General features: G+C 52.9%; 1 protein-coding gene across 5 annotated transcripts in view; it reads left to right on the top strand.

Annotated features, from left to right (window-relative positions):
* The window catches only part of ADAMTSL3 (ADAMTS like 3), a 68,823-nt gene that overhangs the window by 31,082 nt on the left and 25,241 nt on the right, over positions 1 to 12,500 (top strand). For 4 of the 5 annotated variants that reach the window (XM_084868999.1, XM_084869000.1, XM_084869001.1 and 1 more), the window contains 8 exons: positions 1 to 110; positions 1,320 to 1,458; positions 2,622 to 2,672; positions 3,988 to 4,192; positions 5,719 to 5,866; positions 7,844 to 7,928; positions 8,833 to 9,122; positions 10,882 to 11,011. The exon at positions 1 to 110 is cut by the window's left edge and continues 2 nt beyond it. In XM_084868999.1, the coding sequence (XP_084725125.1) occupies positions 1 to 110; positions 1,320 to 1,458; positions 2,622 to 2,672; positions 3,988 to 4,192; positions 5,719 to 5,866; positions 7,844 to 7,928; positions 8,833 to 9,122; positions 10,882 to 11,011 (1,158 nt within the window). The remainder of the gene's footprint in view (positions 111 to 1,319; positions 1,459 to 2,621; positions 2,673 to 3,987; positions 4,193 to 5,718; positions 5,867 to 7,843; positions 7,929 to 8,832; positions 9,123 to 10,881; positions 11,012 to 12,500) is intronic. The other variant, XM_084869002.1, reaches the window with a different exon arrangement.

Raw genomic sequence — 12,500 nt, forward strand, 5'->3', positions numbered from 1 at the left:
CCGGTTCACGGAGGCGGGGGACAGCGCGGCTCAGTTCTTCTTCTACCAGCCCATCAGCCACCAGTGGCGGCAGACGGACTTCTTCCCCTGCACCGTCACCTGCGGAGGAGGTGCGGGCCGCGGGGGCGTGTCCTGCTTGTTCCCGCGGTCACTCACTTCTAGGAGGAGGGAGGGAGAGGGGGAGAGGGGGAGAGGGAGAGAGAGAGAGAGAGAGAGAAACATCTGCGAGGAGAGAGAATCACGCACCGTCTGCCTCCTGCAGGCCCCCTCCTGGGGATCGAGATGGAGACCCGGGCGTGTGCCTTTGACCGGAATCAAACCAACCTTGGTTCATGGTTCGATGGTTCGATGCTCAACCACTGAGCCACACCAGCCGGGTCTGAGTTAAGTTTCTTTTTATTTTTTTTATTTTTTATTTTTTTTAAATATATTTTATTGATTTTTGTACAGAGAGGAAGGGAGAGAGACAGAGAGCCAGAAACATCGATGAGAGAGAGTCATCGACCAGCTGCCTCCTGCACACCCCCCACTGGGGATATGTGCCCGCAACCAAGGTACATGCCCTTGACCGGAATCGAATCCGGGGCCCTTCAGTCCCCAAGGTGACGCTCTATCCATTGAGCCAAACCAGTCCTGGCTCTTTTTATTTTTTTAAAAAATATATATATATATTTTATATATATATATATAATTTTTATTTTATTTTTTTACAGAGGAAAAGGGATAGGGATAGAGAGTTAGAAACATTAATGAGAGAGAATCATCCATCAGCTGCCTCCTGCACACTCCCCGACTGGGGATGTGCCCGCAACCAAGGTCCATGCCCTTGACTGGAATCGAACCCGGGACCTTTCAGTTCTCAGGCCGATGCTCTATCCACTGAGTCAAACTGGTTTTGGCTTTTTTATTTTTTTAACACACACGCACGCGCACACACACACACACACATATATCATTGATTTTTTCTTTTTTCTTTTTTCTTTTTTTTTTTTTACAGAGAGGAAGAGAGGGAGAGAAAGGGGAGGGAGGCATCTATGAGGAGAAAGAATCATGGACCTGCTGCCTCCTGCACGCCCCCTACTGGGCATCGAGCCTGGGACCCATGCAATCAAACCAACCTTGACTTCCTGGTTCGTTGGTGGATGCTCAACCACTGAGCCACACAGGCCGGGCCTGAGTTCCGTTTCTTAAATAGAGGGGAGGGGGAACATGGGGCGTGGGCGTGGGAAGGCAGCCGCGCAGGAAGGAACAGGTGCGATTCTCAGACGGTCCTTCTCTCCCCCTCTCCCCCTCCCCGCCCCGCCCCTCGCCCCCGGCAGGTTACCAGCTGAACTCGGCCGAGTGCGTGGACACACGCCTGAAGAGGGTGGTCCCCGACCACTACTGCCACTACTACCCCGAGAACGTGAAGCCCAAGCCCAAGCTGAAGGAGTGCGGCATGGACCCCTGCCCCGCCAGGTGGGGGCGCTCGGAGGGCCTTCTTATTGTTGTTTGTTGCGTGTGTGTGTTTGTAGTTTGTTTGTTTGCTTTCATGATAGACACATACTTCTTTTTTTAATTTTTTTTAATGTATTTTATTGATTTTTTTTTTACAGAGAGGAAGAGAGAGGGATAGAGAGCTAGAAACATTGATGAGAGCTGAAACCGGTTTGGCTCAGTGGATAGAGCGTCGGTCTGCAGACTGAAAGGTCCCGGGTTCGATTCCGGTCAAGGGCATGGGCCTTGGTTGCGGGCACATCCCCAGTGGGGGGTGTGCAAGAGGCAACTGGTCGATGTTTCTCTCTCATTGATGTTTCTAGCTCTCTATCTCTCTCCCTTCCTCTCTGTAAAAAATCAATAAAGTATACTTAAAAAAAAGAAAAAGAAAAGAAAGAAAGAAACATTGATGAGAGAGAAACATCAATCAGCTGCCTCCAGCACGCCCTACCTGGGGATGTGCCCTTGACCGGAATCGAACCCAGGACCCTTCTATCCACAGGTCAATGCTCTCTCCACTGAGCCACACCAGTCAGGGCCATATTTCTTTTTTTAAAAAGTTTTGAGGTGTTTTTTTTTTTTTTATTGATTTCAGAAAGGAAGGGAGAGGTAGAGAGAGAGAGAGACAGAGAAACATCCATGATGAGAGAGAATCATGGATCGGCCAACTCCTGCACGCCCCCCTCGGCGGGATGGAGCCTGCAACCTGGGCATGTGCCCTGATTGGAATTCGAACCCGGGACCCTCCGGTGCTCAGGCCGACACTCTATCCACGGAGCCACCCCGGCCTGGGCCACTTAGCTTTCATTGTGAGAGAGATTCGGCGTCCGGGACGTCAGATCTGTCTTCATCAAGTTAATAAACGTGTTTGTTGCCCTAACCGGTGTGGCTCCGTGGATAGAGCGCCGGCCTGCGGACTGAAGGGTCCCGGGTTCGAATCCGGCCAAGGCCATGTACCTTGGTTGCGGGCACATCCCCGGTAGGGAGGCAGCTGATCTATGTTTCTCCCTCATCGATGTTTCTAGCTCTCTATCCCTCTTCCTTCCTCTCTGTAAAAAAAAAATAAAAAAAAATCAATAAACAACATTAAAAAGTAAACAAACTGTTGACTGAGGATTGAGGCTCTCACACGGTTCCGTTTGCAGCGACGGCTTTAAGGAGATCAGGCCCTATGACCACTTCCAGCCCCTCCCTCGGTGAGTGATGTTCTTACTCTTTTTTAATATCTATATATCTATATCTACAATATATATCTATATCTATATCTATATGTATTTTTTATTGATGTCGGAGAGGGGGAGAGAGAAACATCCATGATGAGAGAGAATCATGCATCAGCTGCCTCCTGCACACCCCCCACTGGGGATGGAGCCCACAACCCGGGCCTGTGCCCTGACCGGGAATCGAACCCTGACCTCCTGGTTCCTAGGTCGATGCTCAACCTCTGAGCCACGCCAGGAGGGCTAGCGTGGAGACAGCTCAAAGAGGCTTTCATATTCACGCTCCGTGTGCTGTGACGGGGAATGAGGCAGGTGGGCCGCTCCCACAGGACGGTAACCTCAGGGTCAGAGGTCACCCGTGACGGTAGCTTGTGTAGCAGCTATGCTGAAAGTCTGTGTGGCCGGTGTGGCTCAGTGGATAGAGCGCCGGCCTGTGGACCGAAGGGTCCTGGGTCCAATTCCAGTCAAGGTGGCCGGCTCCTCCCCGGCCCGGGTTCTGGTCAGGGCGCGTGCAGGAGCCAGCCCATCGATGTGTCTCTCTCCCATCGATGTTTCTCTCTGTCTCTCCCTCTCTCTTCCACACTCTCTAAAAATTAATGGAAAAATATCCAGGGTTGAGGATAAAACGAATGAATGAATGAGGGAGTGAATGAACGAATGAGGGAGTGAATGAATGAATGAATGAGTGAATTAATGAATGAATGAGTGAATGAATGAATGAGTGAATGAATGAGTGAATGAACAAATGAATGAGTGAATGAATAAATGTGTGCATGAATGAATGGGTGAATGAATGAACGAATAAGTGAATGATGAATGAGTGAATGAATGAGCGAACGAATGAGTGAATGAATGAATGCGTGAATGAAGACTTAAGTCTTAATCCTCCACATCCCCTGCTCTTTGAGACCAACCACAACTGTGATCCTCTCTGCAACCTGATCTCACGCGCACACACACACACACACGCACATACACACGCACACACACTCACACACGCACACATGCACACGCACGCACACGCACATGCACACACGCACATGCACACACGCGCACGCGCACGCACACGCACGCACACGCGCACACGCACGGACACGCGCGAACACGCCCGCACACACCCGCACACGTGCGCACACACGCCAATGCACACACACACGAGCACAGACACACGCATGTGCACACACGCACGCACACACGCCAGCACACGCACGCACATGCACACACGTGCACACGCACACGCCCGCACCCGCGTGGCCGGCCGGGTGACGTGCTCCGTCTCTTTGCTTCCGAGCTGGGAACATAACCCGTGGACGGCGTGCTCGGCGTCGTGCGGGGGCGGCACGCAGCGCCGCAGCTTCGTGTGCGTGGAGGAGTCGCTGCACGGCGAGATCCTGCAGGTGGAGGAGTGGAAGTGCATGTACGCGCCGCGGCCCAAGGTCATGCAGGCCTGCAACCTCTTCCACTGCCCCGCGTGGGTGGCCATGGCCTGGTCCCAGGTGAGCGGCGGGGCCGGGGCGGGCCCCGGGGTGCTGGGTTTTGTGTGTGTGTGTGTGTGTTTTTTTAAATATATTTTTAAAATATATTTTATTGATTTTTTACAGAGAGGGATAGAGAGCTAGAAACGTCGATGAGAGAGAATCATTGATCAGCTGCCTCCTGCACACCCCCCACCGGGGATATGCCCGCAACGAAGGTACATGCCCTTGACCGGGAATCGAACCTGGGACCTTTCAGTCCTCAGGCCGACGCTCTATCCACTGAGCCAAACCGGTTTTGGCTTTTTTTAATATATTTTATTGCCGAAACCAGTGCGGCTCAGTGGGTAGAGCGTCGGTCTGCGGACTGGAAGGTCCCGGGTTCGATTCCGGTCAAGGGCATGTACCTTGGTTCTGGGCACATCCCCAGTATGGGGTGTGCAAGAGGCAACTGATCGATGATTCTCTCTCATTGATGTTTCTATCTCTCCTTCTCTCTTCCTCTCTGTAAAAAAAATCAATAATATTAAAATATAAATATAAATATAAATATAAATATAAATATAAATATAAATATAAATATAAATATAAATATAAATATAAATATAAATATAAATATAAATATAAATATAAATATATATATATATATATATATATATATATATATATACTTTATTGACTTTTTACAGAGGAAGGGAGAGGGAGGGAGAGAAGCAAGCTCACCTACTGGTTGGAGCATGAGCCCCCTGGTGGTCAGTGCATGTCAGAGCAACTGGTCAACCAGTTGACTGTCTGCCCCCTGGTGCTCAGTGCATGTCATAGTGAGCAGTTGAGCAGCCTTAGCATATCATTAGCATATTACTTTTTATTGGTTGTTTAGTTGTTCTACTGTTTGGTCTATTTGCATATTGCCCTTTTATTATATAGGATTATTTTTTTAATATATTTTATTGATTTCTTACAGAAAGGAAGGGGGAGGGATAGACAGTAAGAAACATCGATGAGAGAGAAACATCAACCAGCTGCCTCTTGCACACCTCCCACTGGGGATGTGCCCGCAACCAAGGCACATACCCTTGACCGGAATCAAACCTGGGACCTTTTAGTCCACAGGCTGACGCTCTATCCACTGAGCCACACCGGTTTTGGAGATTATTATTATTTCTTAATCCTCACCTGAGGATATTTTCCCATTGATTTTTAGAGATTGGGAGGAAGAGGGAGAGACTGAGAGAAACATCGATGGGAGAGAGACACATCGAATGGGTTGCCTCCTGCACTTGCCCCAACCAGCACCCGGGCCTGCAGGGAGGAGCCTGCCACCCGGGCATGTGCCCTTGGCCTAGAATCGAACCCGGGGCCGTTCGGTCCGCAGCACGGCGCGCTATCCACTGAGCCACCCCGGCCAGGGCGGTGCCGGGCGCTTTAAAACGTTCAGCAGCGCGCTGGTTGCAGGTCGCCGGCCGACGTGGAGCCGCGGCCTCTCCCTCGCACTGCGGCCGCCTCGGTGGGTCTCACCGGCCTCTCTCTCCCTTCCTTCTCCCAAGTGCACTGTGACCTGCGGCCGGGGGCTGCGCTACCGGGTTGTGCTGTGCATCAACCACCGGGGGCAGCACGTGGGTGGCTGCAACCCGCAGCTGAAGCTGCACATCAAGGAGGAGTGCCTGGTCCCCGTCCCCTGCTACAAACCCAGAGGTGGGTGTGCGCGTCACTTAGTTACCAGAGGCCCGGGGCACGGGATTGGTGCACGGAGGGCAGAGGGGTGTGTGTGTGTGTGTGTGTGTGTGTCCCTCAGCCCAGCCTGCGCCCTCTCCAATCTGGGTCCCCTCAAGGGATGTCCAACTGCCTGTGTAGGCCGGATCCCAGTGGGCATTTCTCTCGCAATCCGGGACTGCTGGCTCCCAACTGCTCGCCTGCCTGGCTGCTTGCCTGATTGCCCCTAACTGCTTCTGCCTGCCAGTCTGATCACCCCCTAACTGCCCTCCCCTGCCAGCCTGTTGGATGCCTAACTGCTCCCCTGCAGGCCTGGTCACCCCTAAGTGCCCTCCCTTGCCAGCTTGGTTGCCCCCGACTGCCCTCCCCTGCAGGCCTGGTCCACCCCAGCTGCCCTCCCTTGCAGGCCTGGTCCACCCCTAACTGCCCTTCCTTGAAGGCTTGATCGCCCCCAACTGCCCTCCCCTGCAGGCCTGGTGCCCCCCCCCCCAACTGCCCTCCCTTGCAGACCTGGTCACACCTAACTGCCCTCCCCTTCAGGCCTGGTCACCCCAACTGCCCTCCCCTGCCGGCCATTTGTGTCCACACGGTGGCGGTCATCTTGTGTGTTGGAGTGATGGTCCATTTGCAGAGTACCTCTTTATTTCATAACATTATTTTTGTTAATCCTCCCCCAAGGATATTTTCCCATTGGTCTCTAGAAAGAGTGAAAGGGAGAGGGAGAGAGAGAGGGAGAGAGGAGAGGGAGAGGGAGAGGGAGAGGAAGAGGGAGAAGGAGAGGGAGAGAGAAAGAGAGAGAGAAAGAGAGGGAGAGAGAGAGGGAGAGAGAGAGGGAGAGAGAGATGTCGATGGGTTGCCTTCCACATGCGCCGTGACCAGGGCCAGCAATCCAGCCTGCAACCCAGGTACGTGCCTGTGGCCGGCATCAAACCTGGGACCCTTCGGTCCACAGGCCAGCGCTCTATCCACTGAGCCACACTGGCTCGGGCAGTGGGTTTGTGTTTTAAAGTTACATTGAATGGTGTCTCCCAGCTCTCCTTCTAATATTGCTGTGTATATGTTTCATTGTAATAACATTCTTTTAAAAAATATATATATACACCGAGTGATCAGATTATTATGATCTCTGAACGCATAATAACCTGGCCACTCAGTGTGTATATATGTATATATATATTAGAGGCCCGGTGCATGCATTCATGAATGGGTTGGGTCCGGCCAGCCTGGCCAGGGGTAGGGGACAGGGGCGGTTGGCCAGCCTGCCTGCTGGTCGAACTCCTGGTCAAATAGACCATTTGCATATGAGCCTTTTATTCTATAGGATCTACACCGAGTGGCCAGATGATGATGCATTCAGAGATCATCCTCATCTGGCCACTCCGTGTATGCATTTTTCTTTATGTTAGAGAGGAAGGGAGAGGGAGAGAGAGAGAAACATCCATGATGAGCCAAGACTGGTTTGGCTCAGCGGATAGAGCGTCGGCTTGGGGACTGAAGGGTCCCGGGTTCGATTCCAGTCAAGGGCATGTACCTTGGTTTCGGGCATATCCCCAGTAGGGGGTGTGCAAGAGGCAGCTGATCAATGACTCTCTCTCATCGATGTTTCTAACTCTCTATTTCTCTCTCTTCCTCTCTGTACAAAATCAATAAAATATTAAAAAAAAAAAAAAAGAAGAAGAAGAAAAGAAACATCCATGATGAGAGAGAATCATGAACCGGCTGCCTCCTGCATGCCCCCCACTGGGGATGGAGCCCACCACCCGGGCCTGTGCCCTTGGCCGGAATCGAACCCTGCCCTCCTGGTTCCTAGGTCGATGCTCAGCCCCTGAGCCAGGCCGCAGGCCGGCCGGGTGAAGCCGGTCCTCGTTATTGGTGAAATCCTCAGCGAGGAACGGCGGCTCCCGGCTCCTTCCTGCTTCTCGGCAGCTAAGCTCGTGGTGTCTGCTCTTCCTCCCCCAGAAAGAAGCCCGGTGGAGGCGAGGCTGCCGTGGCTGAAGCAAGCCCGGGAGCTGGAGGAGACGAGGGTGGCCACGGATCAACCCATGTGAGTGCAGGACCTTTAAAAATAATAATAATAATAATAATAATAATATATATATATATATATACACACACACACACACACACACACACACACACACACACATATATGTATATATGTGTGTGTATATATGTGTATATATATGTATATATATGTGTGTATATGTGTGTGTGCGTGTGTGCGTGTGTGTGTATATATCTTTATTGATGTCAGAGAGGAAGGGAGAGGGAGAGAGGAGAGATAGAATGTCAATGATGAGGGAGACTCACTGATTGGCTGCTTCCTGCACGCCCCCTACTGGGGATCAAGCCCACAACCCAGGCATGTGACCTTGACCAGAATTGAACCCGGTACCCTTCCGTCCACAGGCTGACGCTCTATCCACTGAGCCACGTCAGCCAGGGCAAAAAAATATATGTGTGTGTGTGTATACATATATACATACATATACATATACATATATGTGTGTGTGCATATATATATATATATATATATATATATATATATATATATATAATTTTTTTTAAACCTAGCCAAAACCGGTTTGGCTCAGTGGATAGAGCGTTGGCCTGCGGACTGGAAGGTCCCGGGTTCGATTCCGGTCAAGGGCATGGACCTTGGTTGCGGGCACATCCCCAGTAGGGGGTGTGCAGGAGGCAGCTGATGGATGTCTCTCTCTCTTCGATGTTTCTAACTCTCTACCTCTCCCTTCCTCTCTTTACAAAAAAAAAAAACAATTTAAAAAAAATTAAGAAATAAAATAAAATAAAAATAAAACCTAGAGCACTGCGACCAGATGGGACGTTGTGGGGACGAAGCTGTTTCTCCCTCCACAGGATGCTCGCTCCCCTGCGCCCCCCCCCCCGGTGGCCTGAGTGACCGGTGTCCCCCCCTGGTGTCCCCGCAGGTTCGTCCCGGAGCCCTGGTCCCCCTGCAGCGCCCCCTGCGGGCCGGGCGTGCAGGTGCGGGAGGTGCGGTGCCGCGTGCTGCTCAGCTTCGCGGGGACGGAGACGGAGCTGCCCCCGGGGGAGTGCGAGGGCCCCCCGCCGCCCGCCCGGCGGCCCTGCCTGCTGCGGGCCTGTGCCCCCGGGGCCCCCGCCGCCCCGGCCCCGGCCCTCCCCGCCGCCGGGCACGGCGAGCCCACCTTCCACTGGGAGTACGCCGGCCTCACGCCCTGCACCGCCACCTGCCTGGGAGGTACTGGGCCCCGGGCCCCCGGGAAAGTCCGCATGGGAGCGGGGACGCTGGGCCCGGCGGGGGTGTCTGTCCATGAACCAGGGGCTGCTGGTTCCCTCCCCCGGGTGGCAGGCTCCATCCCATCCCGATGTCTCTCTCTCTCTCTCTCTCTCTCTCTCTCTCTCTCTCTCTCTCTCTCTCTCTCTGCCTCTCCTTCCTCTCTGGAATCAATCTTCCTAGCGGATAAAAGGGTGATGATGCAAATGGACCGTCACTCCAACACGCAAGGTGGCTGCCCCCATGTGGACACAAGATGGCCAGAACAAGGGAGGGCAGTTGGAGGGGCACCCAGGACTGCAGGGGAGGGCAGTTAGGGGGCGATCAGGCCCGCAGGGGAGCAGCTAGGCATTGATCATGCTGGCGGGGGAGCGGTTAGGGGGCGATCAGGCTAGCAGGGGAGTGGTTAGGGGGCGATCAGGCTGGCAGGGGAGTGGTTAGGGGGCGACCAGGCTGGCAGGGGAGCGGTTAGGGGGCAATCAGGCTGGCAGGGGAGCGGTTAGGGGGCGATCAGGCTGGCAGGGGAGCAGTTAGGGGGCGATCAGGCTGGCGGGGGAGCGGTTAGGGGGCGATCAGGCTGGTAGGGGAGCGGATAGGGGGCGATCAGGCCGGCGGGGGAGCGGTTAGGGGGTGATCAGGCTGGCAGGGGAGCGGTTAGGGGGTGACCAGGCTGGCAGGGGAGCGGTTAGGGGGTGATCAGGCTGGCAGGGGAGCAGCTAGGCACTGATCAGGCCGGCAGGGGAGCGGTTAGGGGGCGATGAGGCTGGCGGGGGAGCGGTTAGGGGGCGATGAGGCTGGCGGGGGAGCGGTTAGGGGGCAGTCAGACTGGCAGGGGAGTGGTTAGGGGGTGATCAGGCCGGCGGGGGAGCGGTTAGGGGGCGATCAGGCTGGCAGGGGAGCGGTTAGGGGGCGATCAGGCTGGCAGGGGAGCGGTTAGGGGGCGATCAGGCTGGCAGGGGAGCGGTTAGGGGGCGATCAGGCTGGCAGGGGAGCAGCTGTTTGCCAACCCCAGGTTTAGTCGAGACAGCTAGGCCCCATAGACACCCATTGGCTATAGCCTCCGGCAAACACCGCATTCTGTAAGATATGGCCCTGTGGTTGGATAGAAGCGTGGCATTGTGGGGGAAAAAAAAAACCCACATAACGGAACCCACATTCTCGCCTGGAACCGGATACATCTGCCCGTTTCCACCAGCGCGGCCGGTGGCTGTTACAATCTTCCTCTGATTTTACTTTTTGTCATCGCACGTTTGATGGATGGTTTCTTCCTATCCAATTCCCCAGTCATCCTTTCTTCTTCTTCTTCTTCTCCTTCTTCTTCTTCTTCTTCTCCTTCTCCTTCTCCTTCTCCTTCTCCTTCTTCTTCTTCTTCTTCTTCTTCTTCTTCTTCTTCTTCTCCTCCTCCTCCTCCTCCTCCTCCTCCTCCTCCTCCTCCTCCTTCTTTTTTATATTTTTATTGATTTTTCACAGCGAGGAAGGGAGAGGGATAGAGAGCTAGAAGCATCGATGACACATGGCTTTGTCCGGAAGGACATCCTACTATACTTTTATTAGTATAGATTTTTATTTGTTTCAGAGAGGAAGGGAGAGGGAGAAACATGTTTGTCTGTCTCTCTCTATCCCCTCTCCCTTCCTCTCTGAAATCAATTTAAAAAAATATTTTTTAATATATAAAAGACTTAAAAAAAAATCATTTGCATTTCTGTCTCCGTCCACCCTCCAGGCCACCAAGAGGCCATCGCGGTGTGTCTGCACACGCAGACCCGGCAGACGGTCAACGACTCACTGTGCGACTCGGTGCACCGGCCTCCTGCCATGAGCCAGGCGTGTAACACGGAGCCCTGCCCGCCCAGGTACGCGTGTGCATGTGTCTCGCTCCCAGGACACGGGCCTGTGCCTGGAGCCGTGGGGGTCCGCCTGACCAGCCTGCTTCCCAGGGCTCCCTTCTCCACGCAAGCTATGCTGCATCCAGATTCATTTTTTAAAAATATATTTTTATATATTCCCTGTCCTGGAATTGAATCAGTGACCTCCTGGTTCATGGGTCGACGCTCAACCACTGAGCCACACCAGCTAGGCATGTATTGTTTTTTTTTTTTGTTGTTGTTAAATATATTTGTATTGATTTCAGAGAGGAAGGGAGAGGCAGAGAGAGAGAGAGAGAGAGAGAGAGAGAGAGAGAGAGAGAGAGAGAGAGAAGCATCCATGATGAGAGAAGATCATGGATCGGCTGCCTCCTGCACGCCCCACAGTGGGGATCGAGCCCACAACCTGGGCATGTGCCCTGACTGGGAATCCAACTGTGATCTCCTGGTTCACAGGTTGATGCTCAACCACTGAGTCACACCGGCCGGGCCATTTCTTGCCTTAAAACCTCACCTGCTGGTTTGGCTCAGTGGACAGTCAGCCTTAGGACTGAAGGGTCCTGGGTTAGATTCCCGGTCAGGGCACATGCCCAGGTAGCGGGCTCCATCCCCTGTGTAAGGCGTGCAGGAGGCAACAGATCCATGATTCTCTCTCATCTCTGATGTATCTCTCTCTCTCTCTCTCTCTCTCTCTCTCTCTCTCTCTCTCTCTCTCTTTCTCCCTTTTGCTTCCTCTCTGAAATCAATCTACACTACTAAAAGAGGAAGATGCAAATTGTCCGTACCTTTGCAACACCCACCAGCCAATCAGGAGTGTGTATGCAAATTAACCTAACAAAGATGGTGGGTTGATTTGCATACACAGGCGCTGAGTGGCCGGGGGTGAGGCATCCCACACCACCCCAGCCGCTCCAGGCCCCTGGGCAGTGTGGGAAGGCAGAAAGGCAGCTCCACTCTGGAGCAAAAGCCCGTTCTTTTCTTTCTTTTCCTTTTTTTTTAATAATATATTTTATTGATTTTTTACAGAGAGGAAGGGAGAGAGATGGAGAGTTAGAAACATCGATGAGAGAGAATCATCGATCAGTTGTCTCCTGCACACCCCCTACTGGTGATGTGCCCGCAACCAAGGTCCATGCCCTTGACCGGAATCGAACCCGGGACCCTTCAGTCCATAGGCCGACTCTCTATCCAATGAGCCAAACCAGTTTCAGCCGAATATATTTTTTTTAAAAATAAACCTCACCTGCTGAAACCGGTTTGGCTCAGTGGTAGAGCATCAGCCTGCGGACTGAAGGGTCCCAGATTCGATTCTGGTCAAGGGCATGTACCTTGGTTGTGGGCACATCCTTGGTGGAGTGTGCAGGAGGCGGCTGATCGATGTTTTTGTCTCATCGATGTTTCTGGCTCTCTATCCCTCTCCTACCTCTCTGTAAAAAAATCAATAAAATATATTAAATATATATATATATATTTATCT

The sequence above is a fragment of the Pipistrellus hanaki genome (assembly GCF_964339955.1).
Source record: "Pipistrellus hanaki genome assembly, chromosome: 21".
Lineage (NCBI taxonomy): Eukaryota > Metazoa > Chordata > Mammalia > Chiroptera > Vespertilionidae > Pipistrellus > Pipistrellus hanaki.